The 21,768-nt window shown below is 38.1% G+C and overlaps 1 protein-coding gene across 5 annotated transcripts in view; it reads right to left on the bottom strand.

Moving 5' to 3' along the window:
* The window catches only part of PRDM5 (PR/SET domain 5), a 224,831-nt gene that overhangs the window by 189,829 nt on the left and 13,234 nt on the right, over positions 1-21,768 (bottom strand). For all 5 annotated transcript variants that reach the window (XR_008657098.2, XM_055274694.2, XM_055274695.2 and 2 more), the window contains exon 2: positions 20,094-20,177. Coding sequence is in view for 4 of the 5 variants with exons in the window: in XM_055274694.2 (XP_055130669.1) it covers positions 20,094-20,177 (84 nt within the window). In the remaining variant the exon portion in view is untranslated. The remainder of the gene's footprint in view (positions 1-20,093; positions 20,178-21,768) is intronic.

Below are 21,768 nucleotides of genomic sequence, written 5' to 3'. Positions count from 1 at the left end.
ATCACACCAAGTTTTTTTTTTTGTCTTTGATTATTTGTCAAGTATTTATTTCTCAAGAAAATCTTAAGAGTCAGCAGTATGATAAATCTTTGTAAAACTCTTCTGCAACTCAACCACAGAGTATTGGCAAAGAGCACAAATCCATTACATTCATTGTCTTCTATTCCTTTTAATAGTTCCACAAATTGGCAATAATTAAAATCATTGGCAAATAAATGAATGAATTTAACAATTAAATCCATGACATTTTTCACAGAGTCTACTTCAAAAAACTAAATGCAAATATTTTCAATATGTGTCATGAAGTAGAATTAACCAGTATGGGAAACATTAGTCTCACACTTTAAAAATTTCATGTCTGGATTTTTTGACTTACCATAGCTAGAGCAAAATTCTCTATGAGAAAACTAACCATATAAACAATTTTTTTAAAAATCTACACCACAAGTTCATTTATTTAGGCCATGAATTGACATTTCTTTGTACATCTTGAAAACCTTTGGAAAAAACTGTATGGAAAGTATTAACTGGTTGGTGTCTCATGTAATATGACTCACCTAAAGCCAAAAAATAAAAAACCTACTTGCAATTTTTCAAACTTCGACTCAATTGATCTTCCTTATTGTTGGAAAGGCCATGTATTCTATTGTCTAATGTTCACTTTTAGGCTTTTCCTCATACTTTTGCAACAAAATTTTGATAACTGAAATAATTTCTTTTACAATCCCTCTGACCAAAAATGGTTCTTTCTTGAGGCAGGAACCAAGCTGACTAAATCTACAGATCCTGTTGAAATCATATAAAAAATATTTATTGTGGGCCTCTTGACCACATGCACAGCCCCAGAGCGCATTCTCCCAGATTCCTTGCCTCCTTCCTTCTCTCCCTTGCTCAGTGGGGTCCTAAGCAAGCCAGGCCCTGCAACAAGCTGCTAATAAAGTTGCATTGCGGAAAAGCACAGCAACGGTGCCAGGAGAGTGTGTCCAGCGAGCCACTGAGACTTGAACCAATGAAGGAAGCATATGGCTTCACTGCAACCTCTGCCTCCCAGGTTCAAGCGATTCTCCTGTCTCAGCTTCCCGAGTAGCTGGGATTACGGACACCTGCCACCACGCCCAGCTAATTTTTGTATTTTCAGTAGAGACAGGGTTTCACCATGTTGGCCAGGCTGGTTTTGAACTCCTGACCTCAGGTGATGCACATGCCTCGGTCTCCCAAAGTGCTGGAATTACAGACATGAACCACTGCATCTGGCCACCTTCTTCCATTTTCATTTTGTCCTTTATTGTTCTGGTACTAGCTTCTGTATCTCCACTTAATTCTGCATCAGTAGTATATTTTCTTTATATAAATGTTTGCCACATTTGCATTTTTATATTAGAAAGCTATGCAATATGGTAATTGAAATAACCATTTTATAATACATACTCACCATGTATATAATGCATGTATAACAAATATCTATATTATTACTAATCTACAATCTACAAAGGTATTATTGGAAATCATGTTGTCTGTGTGAAATATTCAAATGAACACATTACAAAGTTACATTCGTGTGTAGAAAAAATTTATTTTCAAAAAATCATCTGAATTATTCCATTGACAATTAAATCAGTGATATATTTCTGTATAATTTTCAAAACAATGTACGTGCCTCATACACACCCTACAATACAGTGATATCTCACACAATGCAACAGTAAACTAAAATGTAGTCCTACCAAAGAATAAAGCTGTTTGGTAAAAACATATTTTACATTACCTCAGTTTTTAAAATTAATTAAAGCTAAAATAAAGTTAAAAATTCAGTCCCCTGTAGAACTAGCTGGATCTCAAGTGCTCAATAGCCATATGTAACCAGTTGCTACTATACTGGACAGTGGCCATTTGTATGCTTAAGGTTAAATTAGTTTCTTTTAAAGTGCTATTGTAGGAAACATATGAAAAGTTTAAATGCAAGCATATTACTTACATTTTCCTTTTTTGCCTTCATTTTTTTCTCTCAACGTCAAGAAAACAGAATTATTAAGTATTATAGTGTTAGAAGGTACAATAAAGATCAATTAATCTAATCACTCCATACTGCACTTCCTTAACATTGATTTTCATTTACTTTGTTAAATGTTTTCTTTTTCTAGTATACCATTAGAAATCTAAAAACATAGGAAACCTGACTACCACTAGTTTAATGCAACTCTTATTTTTATTTATGCAATAAATAATAAAAACTGGTATCAATCTACACGAAAATTTTCTGCACTGCTAATGGTTTTACTTTTAAAAGTACACACATTCATCTCTTGGAGATCCTTCTAGGACTCCCAAATACTTCTCTGAAACTGGTTCTAAGAAGTTAACAAGGACACAGGAAGGGAACATCACACACCGGGGCCTGTTGTGGGGTGGGGGGAGCGGGGAGGGATAGCATTAGGGGATATACCTAATGAAAATGACGAGTTGATGGGTGCAGCACACCAACATGGCACATGTATACATGTGTAATAAGCCTGCACGTTGTGCACATGTACCCTAGAACTTAAAGTATAATAAAAAAAGAAGTTAACTGAATTTTTAATATAAGGACTTAATGTGTTTAGAAGATTACTTAGAGAATCATAGCTCTTCAATGAAATTTTGCACAAGATAATAATGAAATATATAAAATATTCAAAAATAATTGCTAAAGGGTACAAGGCTTCTTTTTTGGAGTGATGAAAATATTCTAAAATTAGACAGTGGGGGTAATTGCACACTCTATAAATGTACTGAAAACTAATGAATTATACATTTAAAAGGGTGAATTTTGTGGTGTATAAATCTTAATAAAACTGCTATGAAAAATTCACAAATGCTTCCTGCATTTATGCCCAATCTATTAGTGAAAAAACAAACCTCTCCATGACCACATATGAGATAAGCAATATTACTACTGCATATATGGAAATAAGAGTTACTTTAAAAGATTTATATAGATCCCATTGGTCTCATATATACATAGAAATGCACACAAAAATATCAGCAAGAGTGAACACACACAAAAAATAATGTGGGACGTTAACGTCGTATGTATTGCTATAATTTTTTACATCATGTGTGATGAGATGTTATGAAGAATAAGCATTTTTGAAAATATAACCTGGTTGATATTTGCATCTCCCTTAATTTACACTTTTCCTACCTTCATTTACACTTTCTCTCTACTTGAAACACCTGCTTTAACCCCTAAAAATACATAAAAGAAATGTTCTTGTAATAGTTCCTACAACCAAAAACACTTTCATTAAGTATGCTTTCTATGCTCCCCAATCAAAACATTTGTATAACCTGGGAATAATGAAAGATACAAATATTGGACTCCTTACCAGGCTTTAAGCTTTACCTTCTCTGCCCGATACTTTTTATCTTTCTAAGTAAATCCCACACCCAGTACAAAATATCTAAGAAAGAGTAAACATCCAAGACATATTTGTTGAATGAAAAATAACAAATGTGTTCATTCTCATGGGGGACACTACTTCTGAGTGTACACCCTGACCATCCTCCTCCTTCAAAGAACATTAAATTTATTCATATACCTACTCTTTCCTATGAAGTCTGACAAAAAGCTGACCTATCCCAGCTCTAGGTTATGCCTGACTGGAATAAAAGCAATCTCTTTCATCTCTTTCCCTTTTCCAGTTCAAAAAAAGACATATTGGCCGGGTGCGGTAGCTCACGCCTGTAATCCCAGCGAGGCGGGTGGATCACGAGGTCAGGAGATCGAGACCATCCTGGCTAACACAGTGAAACCCCGTCTCTACTAAAAATACAAAAAATTACCCAGGCATGCTGGTGGGCTACTCAGGAGGCTGAGGCAGGAGAATGGCCTGAACCCGGGAGGCGGAGCTTGCAGTGAGCCGAGATCGCGCCTGGGCGACAGAGCGAGACGCCGTCTCAAAAAAAGAAAAAAAAAGTAAAAAAGAAAAAAAAAAGAAAAGACATATGACATATTACCCACCTCTGGCATATTAGAGGAGATCTACTAGAAGGAGAAGATTCTTCAGAAGGTACCCCTATTCCTTACAGACACTATCTTGTCTGCAACCTACCTGATACCTGCCACTAGCTGAGGATTAAGCCTCTACCAAGGTAGAAAGGTGAAGAGGTGGAAAAAACTTGGGTAACATTAAGTTATTAATCCACCAGCCCTGAAGCCTGCTTGACTACTGAAGTTCCTCTTATTTGACACAATGTCCTTCCTCATTATTTAACAAGTTGGAGGTGGAGTTGCAACCAACTACATTTATTTGATAAAATTCCTCTAGTGCTACCCGGCCAGGCATGGTGGTTCATGACTGTAATGCCAGCATTTTGAGAGGCCAAGGTGGGCAGACCATTTGAGGCCAGGAGTTCAAGACCAGCCTGTCCAACATGATGAAACCCCATCTCCACTAAAAATACAAAACTTAGCCAGGCGTGGTGGCACATGCCTGTGATCCCAGCTACTCAGGAGGCTGAGGCAGGAGAATTGCTTGAACCCAGGAGGCAGAGGCTGCAGTGAGCTGAGATCACGCCACTGCACTCCAGTCTGGGCGACAGAGCAAGACCCTATCACCAAAAGAAAAAAAAAAAATTCCTCTAGTTCCGTAAGTTGTGATCAGAACCACAAAGATAGTGGAAATACTCCAATAACACAAAAGTTATGTGTGTTTTTTTTTCTTTTGGTCAAACAACTTGGCTTCTAATTCCAAGCATTCTTTAATCACACCTCAGGTTTTGCTGAATGACCAGAAATTGGCTGGCATATTTAGGTAGGACCCATCTTATGAATGGCAGATAAAGGACAACCACAAAACACAGAACTTCCAGAAGACATGAAACATTCGATTGCTTTGCATTTTCCCTAACCAGAGGACTAATGTCAGGAAGAATGCACTGTGACATTTGTTTTAGGAGTTCCAGCATTCTATAAGGCTTCATAGGTGGTATTTTTCCACCAAGGTCTACACTAAGTGGTTCCATTTGGACCCCATAACAAAATGTTATCATCTGCAAAAGAAAAACATTTGGTAAAAAGAATTATTTGTTCCAAACACCTAAAAGGACTTCCATAAACAATAAAGAAAATAAAATATTTTAAACAATTGAAAACATTTTTTCCCAAAACTAAAACACATTGGAAACCTGGTACTGAATCAAGTTCCCAACAGCAGGACAGCTGTAATCACAAAATAACTGCAAAGAATGAGAAAAACATGTAAACAAAATGTCCAGTTTAATATACAACCAATCGGCTCCTTTAAAAACTATATTTCAGTCAAATCACCATCATCATGAAAAAGAAAGGAAAAGTGTCTATAAAGTAGGCAAGGCTCAGACAATTAAAATACTATGGAAGTTCATCAGTTGTTTCCTTTTTTTAACCTTTAAGTAACTTATTTTTGAAGAATGCCAATGGTAAAAATAGCTATACATTTATGCAATGTATTTATTCAATATGAATGATTTGTTGAATAATGAATATGAAATGAACTTTTATTCAATTATATTTATGTTATAAATACTCTGCAAAGACCTGGGGAGTAAAGATAATAACAAGATAATAAAAAGACAATGCACTTCCTTCAAAAGTCTACAACATAGTCCACCCCACCCTGTCATCCCTCTCACTCTTATATAACTGCCCTATCTCAGATATGTCATCACCTTCCACCCATATAGCTTAAGCCAAATACTTAAAAGTCATTCTTGACTCTTCTCTTTCTTTCTTTCTTTTTTTTTTTTTTGAGACGAAGTCTCACTCTGTTGCGCAAGCTGGAGTGCAGTGGCATGATCTCGGCTCACTGCAACCTCCACTTCCTGGGTTCAAGCGATTTTCCTGCCTCGGCCTCCCGAGTAGCTGGGACTATAAATGCCTGCCACCACGCCCGGCTAATTTTTGTATTTTTAGTGGAGATGGGGTTTCACTATGTTTGCCAGGCTGGTCTTGAATTCCTGACCTCGTGATCCACCCACCTGGGCCTCCCAAAGTGCTGGGATTACAGGCGTGAGCCACCACACCTGGCCGACTCTTCTCTTTCAACACACAATCCACCAGCAAGCCCCATCAGTGTTAGTTACCTTCAACACACAACTGGAAGCCAACCACTTCTCACCAAATCTACCGTTAGGGCCCAACTCCAAGCGACCATCAAATCACTCCTTGACTACAGCAACAGACATCTAGGTGGTGTCCCTGCTCCACTCTTGCCTCTCTACCTGTTCTCCCCAAGGCAGACACAATGACCTTCTCAAGACATAAATCAAATCTCATCAGTCTCCTGCTCAAATCCCTTAAATGACTTCCTTCTACCACCACAGTAAACCTCATTATCTAATCTAGAACTAGCTATCTAATCCTACACACCACTACTGGCCTCTCTCATTCACTAACCATTAGCGTAGCTGGCTTTGTTTCTGTCTTTTGAACAATGTGACTTCATTGTCATCTCTGCTACAATCTGGTTTCTTCACCTAGTTCTTCTTCAGATGGCTGCTACTCTTATTATTTAGGTCCTACCACAACTTGTCAGCCCAGCTAAAGCAGAAACCCACAGCCTAGACATTTTATCCTATTGTTGTTCTGTTTTATTATTTTAACTAAACTTTTTATTGAAGTGTCACACAATTACTGAAAGGCGCAGAAACTTTGTGCATACATCTCAATGAATTCTCACAAAGTAAACACAGCCATATAACTATCACACACATCAAGAAACAGTCTCCCCAGGTATCTACTTCTCATCACTACCCTCACAGTGACGTAATCACAATCCTGATTTATAATTTTATAGATTAGCTTCACCTGCTTTCAAACTTTAGCTAAAGGGAATCAAACAGATGTACTCTATTTTCTCTAGCTTATTTCACGCAAGGCTTTGTTACTGAGATTCACCCATGTTGCTAAGCATAATAGAAATATACTCATTATCATAAAATCTTTATGATATTCCATTTTATGATAAACCAGAATGTATTTGTCCATTGACTAGTATACGGGCATTTGTGTTACTTCTAGCTTGAGACAACTGCTGATACTGCTGCTATGTAGGTTCCTGTACAAATCTTTTAGTAACGTGTTCTAGTTAGTATCTGTCTAGTGGAACTGCTGAATCATATCATACGCATATATTCAGCATATGCATATATCTCTAGTAGATACCACTAGATTTCCAAAGTGATGTGACCAATTTAAAAACCCAGAAGCAGTATATGAGAGTTTCAGATAATGCTTGCAAACATCTTCTTTCCTTTCCCATAAAAGAAAAGTAGAATTTACAAATGAAAAAGGACAAAATTAAAACAGAGAATGTCAATTTCAAGGATCTTACATATTTTGGATGATTTTGCAATTAGTAGAGCTCACGTCATCACTAGAAGAGAATTCTGTTTTAAAAATATAAGTTCAACTTCAATTACCCATGCACAAGGAGAAGCCATGTTATCAAAATACCCACCTAAAGCCATTACCACTTCTGCTTCTGCTCCATTCTTTCTCTCCTCTCCTTGTAACACTAAACACCAAAACATCGGAAATCCATCCTTTCCTGACTTAATTCCATTTTATAAGATTTTTCTTGTTTATTTAACAAGAGAAAGTGTATGTACATGATAACGTTAAATGTCCATAATCACAAAGAGACACAGTGTAATCTCTGAATCCTTTAAAGAGAGTAAAATCAAGAATTGCATGCACTAATGCAAGGGGGATAAGCACCCTCCAGCTTCCAGCAAAGGGAGAAAATTTTCTTCCTTCCCACAGTGCAGGTTGATGTGTTAGTTCCACATCACTACATTCACATTTTTTTAAGGCAAGAAACTTGGAACAGAAATGGGTAGAGATGTTTTTTCCACTGTATTTTGCTCAAGAGTCTCCCACAAAGTAAGTGAAGAACCAGATCAGGGAGAAAGAGAGAAAGAGACCTTATTAGAACAAGGCAACTGAGTACAAAAGGGGAAAAAATAGGAGATGGCAACTGGCTCCCAAAGAATGCAAAATTTCTAAAAGTAAAAAGAGGGTCAGAATCTATCAGTATTCCACTAGTCATCTTCCTCTTCAACCTTCCTCCCTCTTCCACATCATCACCATCTTCATCTTCTTCCCCTCTGCCCTCATCTTCTTCATCAAAATATGTTTCAAGTCTTCTTCATCATCATTATGAACATCAGCTTCTTCTCCTTCCCCTTCTTTATCTATCATATAAGAAGCCAAGCTGTGCTTTAATAGCAGGTTTTTGTTTTGTTTCATTTTGAGACAGGGTCTTGTTCTGTAGCCCAGGCTGGCACCACCATAGCTCACTGACACCTCAACCTCCTTGACTCAAACAATCCTCTCACGTCAACCTCATGAGTAGCTAGGACAACAGGCATGTACCACCATGCCTGGCTAATTTCTTTATTTTTTGTGGAGGCAGGGTCTTTCTTTGTTGCAATATATTCCCTGAGTCCCATTTAACTTCAGTCAACACTAAAGATGGGCCACCACTCTACTTGAGATGAAATTTGTTGGTGAGAATTTTATTTTAAAATAAGGTTTTTCAGCAAAATAAAAATCTTGCTTTGTGGCAAGACACTGTCTCTACAAAAAATAAAGAAATTATGGCTTCAAGCTATCCTCCTACCTCAGACTCTCAAACTGCTGCAGTTATTTGCATGAGCAACCATGCCCAGTCCCAAAGAGCATCTTTGATGAGCTCTCGTAATTCACCTGCACCTGCATCGGAATCATTGGTGAATCAAGTGAAGAAGGCCTGAGATTTTTCATGCTTCCTCTTCCAGACAGCTTTATTTTACTTCTGACATGATCATTTAATCAAGTCCTTCTCAGATTCCCATTTAACTTTAGTCAACACTGAAGATGGGCCACCACTCTACTTGAGATGAAATTTGTTGCGAGGAACTTAATTTTAAAATAAGGTTTTTCAGCAAAATAAAAATCTATTCTATAATATTATTTAATATCTTTAAATTCTGTCACTTTCATTCTAAAGAGATAGCACAGCATCTCTTCATTCACATCTCAAGCAGGGAAGTCACTTGCACATAGTTGATTAACATTACCTCTAAATTTGAAATTCAGGAGATCAATTACAACCTCTTTTAAATAGTTTGAAGTTTGTTACATTTTTGTTCTACTTTGGAAATTTCCTCACTGGCTTGTTTGTAAAGTCTGTCTACTTCAATTTGTGCAACATCCCTGTGCTTAAATATTTCATATATATATATATAAATTTTTTTTTTTTGAGATGGAGTCTCGCTCTGTCACCCAGGCTGGAGTGCAGTGGCACAATCTCGGCTCACTGCAACCTCCACCTCCCCGGTTCAAGTCATGCTCCTGCCTCAGCCTCCCAAGTAGCTGGGACTACAGGCACCCGCTGCCACGCCCAGCTAATTTTTTGCATTTTTAGTAGAGATAGGGTTTCACCGTGTTAGCTAGGATGGTCTCAATCTCCTGACCTCGTGATCCGCCTGCCTCAGCCTCCCAAAGTGCTGGGATTACAGGCGCCAGCCACCACACGCGGCCTTCCTATAGTTTTTTTTTTTTTTTTCCTCCTTTCAGTAAATCCAAAGTAGCAAAGTTTTCCTCTGTGTAAGATCTGGAGGTGGTCTTAGTACCCTCATTTGAAGAATGAATGATGTGAATAATGCTGTTAACCTTAGCCTTAAACTAAAGCTAATTCTTTGACAAATTCAAAGAACCAGTCACATAGAAGTGACTCCAAGAATTAGGTCACATTTGGAAGAGATGGGAAGAACTAGGTCATTTTATTAATGATATTTTTGCTGAGTAAAGCATTCTAGATTGGCAGCTATTTTCTTTTTGCACCTTAAAAATATTATTCAGTTGTCCACTATCTTTTAATTTTTCTGTTAAAAATCAACTATCACTCTTACTGTTTCTTTTTTAATGTCTCCTTTTTTTTCTAGCTGCTTTTAGGATTGTCTTGGTTTAAGTAGTTTTACTAAGATATCGGTAGGTGTAACCGTCTTTCTGTTGACACTGCTTCAGGCTCGTACAGCTTCCTCAATTCATCAGATAATGTTTTTAAAAAGTCCTGGAAAATTCTTAGCCATTACCTCATCAAAATTGCTTCTGTCCCATTTTCTACCTCCTCTCCTGCTAAGCTAAAAGGTCCTAACATTACGGATATTTTAGATATTTTCACTGCCTCAAATATCGGTTTAATCTCAGTAATTCATTTTCAACATTTTCTACTGACTTCTTTTCCTCTTCATTCATTCTGTCTTTTGCTTTGTCATACCTACTGTGTAATTTGCACACTGAGTTCTCTGCTCTAAAATATAAATTTGCTCTAAATGTATAAATTTGCTGTTTATACATTTCAATTTTTTAGTAAAATTCTCCATCTCTTCCTCTTTTTGTCTCATCTTTTCTTCCATGTGCTAGAGTACAACAGTCATGGTTACTATAAAGTCCTCATCTGCCAACTCCAATCAATACTTGAAATTTCCTTAAGTCAGTTTCTATTGTCCAGCTTTTATCATTTTTAGTGATATGGTCCTATCTCTTCATGTCTAGTCATTTTTTATAAAATGCTGGATATTGTATATTGAAAAGTTTAGAGGATCCAGGTATTATATTTCTCTGGAGTAGATTTATCCTGTTTTCTATCAGGCAGAGCAGAAACTGTTCACCTTAAACGCATCAGGGAGTGAGGTGATTCACAGCTGGGCTTCAGTTGCGGCAAGGCTCAGTCTGTTTCAGTGTACTATATTCCTACCCACAGCCCTATGGTGCTTCCAGTTCAAAGTATGACATGCACTGAAAGCCTCTCCTCAGCAAGATGAGACCACAGAACACCTTGCTTTTCAAAGGCATGTGGCTTAACTTTATAATAATCTGCCACGCAGCTTCATAATTCTGCAAATGTCTTGAGAAGGAGACAGCAATATTTTTTAGTCCTTTTGGGTCTCCAATATTATTGCTTCACACAACAAGATTTCCAAAAGCTCTATCTATTTCTGTGTCCTCAAAGAGTATCCCTCTAGACAGGCTGAGCTCAGATTTTCAGTCTCTTGCCTATACACAGAATCAGCAGTCTGACCACTTTCCCAAGAGAAAAGCAACTGCAGATTATCAGTTCATCTCTCCAAAATTATCACCTCTCTGGAGCTTCAGTCGCTCTAGGACTCCTTGCTTTAATACCCCTTGAAGCCGTTAAACAAATTATTTTTATATTTAACCTGTCTTTTGGAGTTGTTATCAGCAGTAATATTGATGTGTTCAAGTTCGTATCAGACAGAAGCTTTCTTGCCCTATTTTACTTTCTTTATACCATATATCACTACCTTTCACTATAGTATTTATTAGGGATGTTTTAATTCTATCTTTGCTACTAAAACATAGGCCCCAGAAGAATAAGGGCTCTACTGCATCCTAGGGGCAGCAATCAGACTGAAGACTGTCTGACTGTCTGATAGCCCTCCTCTTTCCATCCTGCTTCACTCACCATGCCTATTTTTGTTTTGTGAAGAATTACAAACGAGCACATCATTTTTTCTGTATGAGAAACGAGAAGAACATAATTCTATATGTTCTCATAAAGAATCCTTATTCCCCTTTTACATATTTCCTTACTTCCTCCTCCATGAGAGAAACAGACTGGAATAAATATACTTTGGGTTTCTTTCCTTCATGGTTCCCTCTCTTCAGCTGATTACTGAGACCCTGATAGTCATTGGGTCCGATACTTACTTTGGTTACCATACCTCAGAAAAAAAGCAGGGGCCAGAATTCCCTGTGCCCAGCCCCCTGTTGTGTAGTAAGCAAACAAACCGGCTGACTCAGGGTGTGCCTTCTACACAGGCTGGAGACCTGTCTCTCTCCAATGCTCTCTGTTATCCTCCATTCCAATTATACTGTGAAGTGAGTCTGAGTTAGGCCACAATTCATCACACAGCTGATTGGCAATAGATTTAGAATCTACTTTGCTGACTCATTTCCTGCCACAGGTGGTACACACTTCAAGATTTAAGAAGCCAGGCATGAAGTCCCCATTCTGGCCTAGGCTCCTAGTCACCAATCCAGCTTTTCTGGAGCTAGGTACTTAGAAAATTATTGCATGCTGTAGGGATAGGAAAACAACAAACTCTGAATCTCCTGCTTTATTCTCACAACACAATCAACCCAGAACACTTCTACTACCACATGTGGCAGGGTTTCCCCCATCACACACCAAGCAAGCAACTCTCTTGTGGATTATTCAGATTATTCAGTACCACATCAGCTGGGTGTCCTCTAATTTAATTCAATCGTTATATTATCTATCTGGAGATAACATCACATCCCACAGGTTGAAGGCTCAGTCTCATAAGACTGTCCCTGCACCAGTCAGTGGCAAGTCCAGGCCTCTGAAACTTTTAACCAATTTGCTATAGACTGGAGTTCCCATGACACTCTCCCCAGGTTCAATTAATTTGCTAGAGAGGCTAAAAGTATTCAGGAGAACACTTCACTTATGTTTAGAGGTATATTAATAAGGGATATTCCAAAGAATAGAGGTGAACAGCCAGATGGGAGAGATGCATAGATAGAGAAAAAGGCATAGGTATAGAAGAGATAAATAGCTATAAAAGAAGGGATGCAAAGCTTCCATGCCCTCTCCAGGTCCACCACCCTTCAAAAATCTCCATGTGTTCAGTTATCTGGAAACCCTCAGAACACAGTTCTTTTGGGTTTTTATGGAAGCTTCATTACTAGGCATGACTGATACTAGTCACTAGTGTATCAACCCAACCTTCAGCCACCCTCCTCTCCCTAGAGGTGAGGGGGACCCAGGGGGCTGAAAGTTCCAACCCTCTAATCATGTGGTTGCTTCCCCTGGCAAACAGTCCCATTCTGGAGGCTACCTAGGGGACTCCAGCCTCCAGTCATCTCATTAGCATACAAAAAAACTCTCTTATACTCTAGGGATTCCAAGGATTTTAGGAGTTAAATGTCAAGGAAGTAGATGAGGACCAAATATAGATTTCATAATATCATACATGCTCATTAATAAAATAGACATTTTATCTTCATTTGGTTCCTACCTGTTCTTCATTGGTTCAAATTTATAACCAAGGACAAAGAGAAGTTATTAACTAAGAACCATCACCAGTGTGTAGGTGAAGAGGGGAGTCAAGGGTTGGAAAAGAAGTTTCCAAAAACAATCCATATATATTTTAACTGATAAATGGATGTCTTAAACCCCATCAATAACAGGAGTCCCAACTCATCTGGTATGTACACTTATTTTGAAATAATAGCTTGCTATAACTGTAAGAGATTCACAATCATACAAAAACAGCTGCAAATCCTATAATGATGTCTTTTAATTGCTATATTTTGTGGAGTTTTGGGGGGTTTTTATTGCTTAAAAAAAAGTTTGTTTAACACAACAGGTAATGCCCATACACAATAAAAATTTAAAGGTAAAAAGATTATACAGTAATAAAAAAGTCTCCCTCTCTCCTCTATTTCTTGTCACCCATTGCTTTTCCTTAGAGACAACTATTGTTACCCATTCACTTCTATTTTAGGTACATTAAGCACTTTTATATATGTCCTCATGTATTTGAATAAATGAGTGATAGATTATGTACAAGACTCCATCCTTTTTTAAATTTTTAAATTTTTTGTTTTTATTTCAGTAGCTTTGGGGGTACAAGTGGTTTCTGGTTACATGGATAAATTCTACAGTGGTGACTTCTGAGATGTTAGTGTACCTGTCAACCAAGCGGTATAGACTGTACCCAATATACAGTCTTTTATCCCTCACCCTCTTCCCACCATGATGGCTATATTTTGAAAACACGTTATTTGCTCAGTCCACAAAATCAGAAACTTCCCACAAAAATAAATAAAATCATGATAATTTGCTCCTCTGGATTTTGTAATATGTAATTTTCTAGTAGGTTGTAAATGACTAATTACCCTGGTAATACACTAACCTCAGATGTAAAACATAGAGTTTTCTCATGAATGATCCAGGAGATAGATGTAGGAAAATAAATGCATGTAAAACTTTTTAAATGCCATTAAGTCAGGCTGGTGCAGGTGACGCACACGGCTCTCACAGTGCTCTGTGTATCCCACATTGTGTTACATCTGGAACCCTTACGAGGCCACAGACTTTTTAAAAAAGCAAAGTTCAACCTCTGCGTGTTTTGGTTTTGTCCTAATGTTCCTTGTGTTGACATAAATACCTTTTTAGCTTAAGTTATGGATGATATAATGTATTTAAGTAAAAGAGACTTAAATTTTTCCTATGAAAATGCCACCCAGAATTAAGATATTTTACTTGAAATTTTAGTTTGTATCTGGTTCTTTAGGATTCTGCACACAGTAAAAGCTGTCTTTCCAGAGGGACCACCCAGTGTACTGAACTGTGGCATAGCATATGACTCCACCTGCATCAGATCACACCACTGAACACCCACTGCATCTGCAGAAACATTCAAAGACTAAGAGGCAAATGCAGACTCAGAATGACTGAGAGAAAAAGAAGAGAGTGAGGCAGAGACCTTGTGATCTCGGAGCAGTTGTAAAGTTCAAGAATGAATGACTCCACTGGAAATACAGGACAACACCAAGTTTCTGAGAACTTATCAAGGCAGTTTCTACACCAAACCTATTGCAAGCATCCCAGAGAATCACTTTTGAAATGGTTACGACCCAGAGCCAATAGAGAAGAGCTGTTTGGAGGATTCCAGCAGCTAGTGGATTCACCAGTAGCCACTTTAGAACAACTAAATAACGGTCAGAACAGGTAGCAAGGAAAATGCACAAACTGTGCTACATTCCACAGGTGCCAGAACTTAAAGTTATATGCTGGAAGCACAGAGCCAGTGCCTGGAGAAAACATATTTGAATTGTGGTTTGAAATATCTAAGAAAATATTATAGAAAGAGGATGTCTCAGAGATGTAAAAACAAAGAACTATTGAGAGTTTAGCAAATAGAACATAGGTCATAGGTCATAAAGTGAGTCTGAATTAGTAGAGAATTGAAGGAAATGTATCTCAAGCTCCAAATCACCTGGCAAAAAGTAGACAGAAAGATTTCTAATTAACAGAAGAATGGAATACAATGCAGAAAACTGGGTACATTCCACCGAATTGTCAAAGGGAAGCATTTACAGTCAAACACTGGTTCCTAACCTCAAGCTTTGTAATATGCCTGAGGCCCAAGAAATCCAGAGTTCTTCTGCTTAAGCACTTAATTCTAAAAGAAAAGTAAAAATCTGAGGTGATCAAGAATGATTAAAGACCCACAATACTCAGTCTATTCAGAGACCAAGCTCAAAACCTGATGGCCCATACAGAAAGTAACTGAGGTACTAGTGAGCACTCTGAAGCAGTGGGCATCAGTAAGCTCTAAGCTGCACCTTTGGACAAAGAGAGAGAGGTGGCAGTAGACACTATCAGTGCTCGCCATGATCCTAAGATCCCTTCATACCCTGTCCCGAGCTCACAGAGGCTCACACCTACCAGGAGGCTCAATCCTGACTGTTACCTCCAAGTTCTTTGGTACGAAATGGCTCCCCAGGGGCCCTTGGCCTTGTCCACCAGAACCACTGGCATCATATGCAGAATATAGGTATAAACTGAGAAGGAGTTATGCCACATGCTCTCTCACATGACATCATTTTCCAGACACTAACACCAGGTTCTGGTTCATGTTCCATAACCACAACGTATGTAACTACTGGCTTGAGAAGGACTACTCATTTGAGAGCTTCATTGTGGTTAGCACCGTAGCTATGGGGTATAGCACAAATGACTCCCATAACCAATTTAAATTTACCCACCAGAGGAGGGAAGGCTCACTATCTCTCTTTGGAAAGACTCAAACAGTTCCACAAGGGGCAGAAGTAGGACCAGTAACCGGACCAGTTATTCTCCTGTATCGGTGCTCTTTCTGAATCCTAGCACCTCCAGAGCTAAAATAATAAAATAAAGAACTTTCAAAAGTATAACTCAGGGTTTGGAAGCAGCTTGCTCACTCAACATAATAAGGGATAAGATTAAAGATAGCAAGCAATAACTCTGCAATTCTAAAAGTGTTGTTCTTTAAATGTTCCCTCTAGAAGACCTACCACAGAATCTGTCCCTTCCCCTGCCCAGCTGCACAACTGGGCAGAGCAGGGAACGGCTGATATGGTTTGCCTCTGTGTCCCCACCCAAATCTCACCATGAATTGTAATAATCCCCATGTGTAAATGGCAGGGCCAGCTAGAGATAATTAAATCACTGGGGCAGTTTACCCAATACTGTTCTCATGGTAGTGAATAAGTTTTATGAGATCTGATGGTTTTATAAACGGGAGTTCTCTTGCACAAGCTCTCTTGTCTGCTACCATGTAAAACATGCCCCTGCTTCTCCTTTGCCTTCCACAATGATTGTGAGGCCATCTCAGCCATGTGGAACTGTGAGACCGTTAAACCTCTTTCCTGGCTGGGCATGGTGACTCACATCTGTAATCCTAGAACTCTGGGAAGCCGAGGCCAGCAGATCACTTCAGGTCAGGAATTCAAGACCAGCCTGGCCAACACGGTAGAACCCCGTCTCTAATAAAAATACAAAAATTAGCCAGGTGTGGTAGTGTGTGCCTGTAATCCCAGCTACTTAGGAGGCTGAGGCAGGAGAACCTCTTGAACCCAGGAGATGGAGGTTGCAGTGAGCTGAGATCGTGCCACTGCACTCCAGCCTGGGTGACAGAGGGAGACTCCTTCTCAAAAAAAAATTAAAAAAAAAAAAAAAAAACCTCCTTACTTTATAAATTACTCGGTCTCAGGTATGTCTTTATTAGCAGCATGAGAACAGCTAATACAATGGCTGACAATCCAAAATGAAGACGAGACCGAGAGGAAAAAGAAGCAGAAGGGGAGGGGGAAGGTATATGAACTAAGGGGTTAAATGTATCAAAAGGTCTCAGGTGAAAAAAAACAGGCTGGAAGGGAACAGAGACTTTTCATCAATACCCTTTTGTACCTTCTGAATTGTGTAACAAGTACAAATATTACTTGTTCAAAACACAGACATAAAGAGTGAAGTAAAATGAAATAGAGAGCGGCAATCATGTGAGTGTACCATTACCTGAGCATAAAAATGTATAAAATCAATAGCTCCTTGGGTAGCAGAGTGAGAGCTGGAGACAACTAGTGTGAAAACAAAATAATAATGCAAAGACATTAAAGAACTACAGGAATAGATAATGCAAAACTAGATGATGTACTGTGGAACTTTCAACTATATAGTAGTACAAAAATGACTTTGTTTCCTATATGCAAGTCTTCCTTTTAAAATAAAAATTATTATCTATTTAACAATACCTCATAGCTACACAAAACATTAATGTGATCATCACACTAAAATTTTCAGATGACAAAACAACTAACATAAACTATTAATAACATGTTAAAAATTGAACTTGTACCCCTTAAATTTATACAAATAACATTTTTTAAAAAGAAAAAACCTGTTCAAAATGTACTACTTTTATCTTTTTATGACTTACTAAGTTATCAGGTTTTTTTGGTCACATAAATGTTTGGTTTCTGAAAAACCTTCATAGTGAAAGAATTAACTGCTGAGAAAATTAAGACCTTATAGAAAAATAGTGAAAACCATTAATATGTTTAAGTTCATAAAAGTAAATAAAACTGCAGGCTAAATTCAGGCACTATCAATAACATTTCCCACTTAAATTATAGTAAGGACTATATTATAAATTTCAATTTTTTATCACTTGCACTGAAGAAACCTTCCAGAATCCTTTCTCAGTCACCTCCACTCCCCACCCTCAGCATTTCAACAATACGGGTGATGCTTAAAAATGCATTTTGCTTACAGATAATACACTGATAGTTTTATGTGTCAACCTGGATAGGCTATAGTACCCAATTATTTAATCAAATGCTGATATAGCAGTAAAGGTATTTTGTAGATGCAGTTAACATCTAACAATCAAACATTGATATAGGAGTAAAGGTATTTTGATTTAATCAAACCCTGATATAGGAGTAAATGTATTTTGTAGATGTGGTTAACATCTACAATCAGTTTACGGTAAGTAAAGGAGATCACCCTCCATAATGTGTGTGGCCCTCATTCATTTAGTCACAGCCCTTAAGAGCAAAAACTAAGGTAACCTGGAGAAGAAATTCTGCCTCAAGACCGCAGCATCACCTTTCTGCCTGAGGTTCCAGCCTGAGGACCTGCCCTACAAATTTCAGACTTGCTACCACCACAATAATATAATACCTTAAAATAAACAAATATATATAAATCTCCTTGGTTCTATTTCTCTGAAGACCCTTACTGATACATGCAAGAGAGACTCTCTATGTGTAGTTCCTTACTCCAGTTTTCTAACCTTTTCTGATTGTATAATCTCTACCTCTTACATTTATCTCAGCTCTTACGCTCCTCATAGACACTATCAAATAGTCTTGTGTCACATTGCAATGTTTCAGTCAACAGTGGACTATATATACAACGGTGGTCTCCTATGATTATAATACTATATTTTTATTGTACTTATTCTGTATTTAGATATTTTTCAATTTCATTTGTTAGAGAAGGGGGTCTCCTTCTGTTGCCTAGGATGGAGTGCAGTGGCATGATCATAGTTCATTGCAGCCTTGAACTCCTAGGCTCAGGCAATCCTCCCACCTCAACCTCCTGAGTAGCTGGGACTACAGGCATGTACCACAAGGCCCAGATAATTTTTTATATTTTTTTTAGAGATTGGGTTGCTATGTCGCTCAGGCTGGGCTCCAACTCCTGGCCTCAAGCAATCCTCCTGCCTTAGCCTCCTGAGTAGCTGGAATTAGGCACAAGCCACTGTGTCTGGCTTGTATAGATACGTTGGATCCATAAATGCTTGCTACTGTCTTCCAATTGCCTCCATTATTCAGTACAGTAACATGCTGTACAGGTTTATAGTCCAGGAGCAATAGGCTATACCCTATAGCTTAGGAGTATAGTAGGCTATACCGTCTAGGCTTGTACAAATATGCTCTATGATGTTCACTTGATGATGCATTTTTTAGAATGAATCCCTATCATTAAGTAACACATGAATATATAATTCCTAGGATTGCATTTTCCAAATTTTTGTTTCAACAGTCTACACCACTACTTTCCTACTTTGGTAACTTAGGTCCTTTTTCTAATGCCTAGAAAAGAACAATAATGAATACAATTGGTATAAACTAGGATGAAAATTCTCATAACGTGCAGACATATACTGGCATATACAGATCTCTGCCTAAGTGAAACTTCAGACTGCAAAAGACTGTCTCTAGTGTTACAGCTCCTTAACTATGTGTTTGTAAAGGTAAGGTACATTTTAAGGAGGGATTTTTGTTACAACATGAAACTGAGATTTGTTTCTATACAATTAGAACTTCAACTAGTAAATAAAAAAAATTAAGTATAATTTTATTTACAGAAGTCAAGTTCTAAATTCAGGCCATGCTTATTTTGAAATTCAAACATCACTATACCTGAAAAACTTATTTTTCGATGATGAACTTCAGATCTCTAAAAGAACTGTCTAGTAAGATATTTCAACAGTCCACTTTCTCTTAAAAAAAAAAAAAAAAAGCTAAACTTTCTTTAAAAACTAAAGCATTTCGGCTGGGCACAGTGGCTCATGCCTGTAATCATAGCACTTTGGGAGGCCAAGGCAGGTAGATCACTTAAGGTCAGAAGTTCAAGACCAACCTGGGCAATGTGGCAAAACCCCGTCTTGACTAAAAATACAAAATTAGCCGGATATGTTGGCGTGCGCCTGTAATCCCAGCTACTCGGGAGACTGAGGCAGGAGAATCGCTTGAACCTAGGGGGCGGACGTTGCAGTGAGCCAAGATTGCACCATTGCAGTCCAGCCTGGGCAACAAGAGCAAATCTCCACCGCAAAAAAAAAAAAAAAGAAAAAAAGAACTAAAATATTTCAATACTTAAATATTTAACTGGAATCAGTATCAATTAATGTAGCCTTAAAAATGCGTTAAATGGTACAAAACAAATATATTTTTAACATTAAAATAACAGTCATATCCTCACCTCCCACATCAACCTGTAATCCATATTTTCATCCAAGTCTTCAGGCATTCTCTTCTCTCCAGCAAAGGGTCCGAACTTTTCACCCTGAGTAGCAATGATTATATTGAACAAGGATTAGTACAATAAATCCACATACTAAGATAAACGACTTTTTTCTTCTGGAATGTTTTTCTGCAAATCTTCATGCCCAAAGAAGAGATGCTTTTAAAATATTACCTAATTTACCCAACACGAAATGTTTATTTACAATCCAACTTAATCTGTTTTTAGCCTAAAACGCTAAATTCACAACATAGGAGCCAACATAAAAGGGTTAAATCATTTACTTTCAAATTCTGACGAGGCATTGGACATTGTATTTCATATGTCTCAATCCTCTTCATAGCCTCTGGCAAGCGATGTTGAAAAAAGCACTGAGTTTTGTCTGACTTGAGAGACAAGCCCACCAGGCAGAAAATCACCTGGTTTCCATAAAAATCATAAATTCATCCATATTCTGGACAAGAAAGACGTGGGCTTGCCATTCTCAGAGGAAGAGTGTTCATAAATAAACTTTAAATTTGCCTGCCAATCTTTCAAACAGGCAAATGGGCACACTTTAAACCAGGCTTTCTCAAAGTGTGTGCTTTGAAGCCCACCTGCACGAGAAACACCGGTGTTACTAGTTTTGAGATACAGAATTCTGGTCTTTGTTAAAATCAGAATCTGGAAATGGGCTGTCCTTCAATCTATCCTGAAGGGACTTTTAAGGACATGTTCAATGGGCAAGTAACACTCTTTTCTCTCTAAAGTGACCAAAGCAGGGACTACAGAGACAGTCGGAATGAGCTGAATTTGTCCAACCAGACATTTTGTTGAAATGTGTGCAGATGAGACACAGAGCCACTCGTGCTTCTAAACCTGCCTATGACTGTTTTTCAGCAGAATCCTCCCCTTCACATAGAGGTGATGAAAGAAAAAAAACAACAAAATCTCTTTTGATGAACACTGTAAGGAGAAAAGATAACCACCAAGGCAATGTTTCAAGGATATAAATTACTTAATGAACAACAGAACACCCAACTCCTGAGAACAGTAAAATTTTAAAGCTTAAAGAATTACAAATACTAGTAGTTAAGCCAGCCCCCTCATTTTACAGATGAAGAAAAGAGGTCCTGAGAAGCCATAAATACTGGCAGAGCCAGGAAGACCATTTCTTTAATGTTAACTTAGGGGCGGAAAATACCCACAGAGATTCCTCAAATCAAGACTATAATTGTAAGTAATTTAAACACAGGCATAGCAAAGAAACAGGGAGATTGCTGACTATTCATAACATTAGAGATATTAATACAAAGTTTAGACAGCCAATTTCAAAGAAGCTAGAAGCCTGCTCTGCTTCACAATCCTCTCATGCCTCACTAGTCCCCTCATGCTAAAATGGGCATTCAACATCACACTCAAATACAACAGCCCCAAAGAGGCTTGGCTTTCTTTACAAAGTAATCACTTCTCTCCTCCAGACGGGACCTAACCAGGATTTGACGGCAGGTAGGAAAAGCTCCACAAGAACAGGGGAGAAGAGTTAACACTTACTGAACTACCATGTGCCACACTCCAAATAATCCTATGTGGGAGTTTCCCCATTTAACAACTAAGAAAATTGAGCCTCGGAATTTAAATAGCTTGCTTGATT

Source organism: Symphalangus syndactylus, chromosome 4, assembly GCF_028878055.3.
Source record: "Symphalangus syndactylus isolate Jambi chromosome 4, NHGRI_mSymSyn1-v2.1_pri, whole genome shotgun sequence".
Classification (NCBI taxonomy): Eukaryota; Metazoa; Chordata; class Mammalia; order Primates; family Hylobatidae; genus Symphalangus; species Symphalangus syndactylus.
Note: the sequence above shows the minus strand (reverse complement) of the source record. Positions and strands in the feature narration are given on the sequence as shown.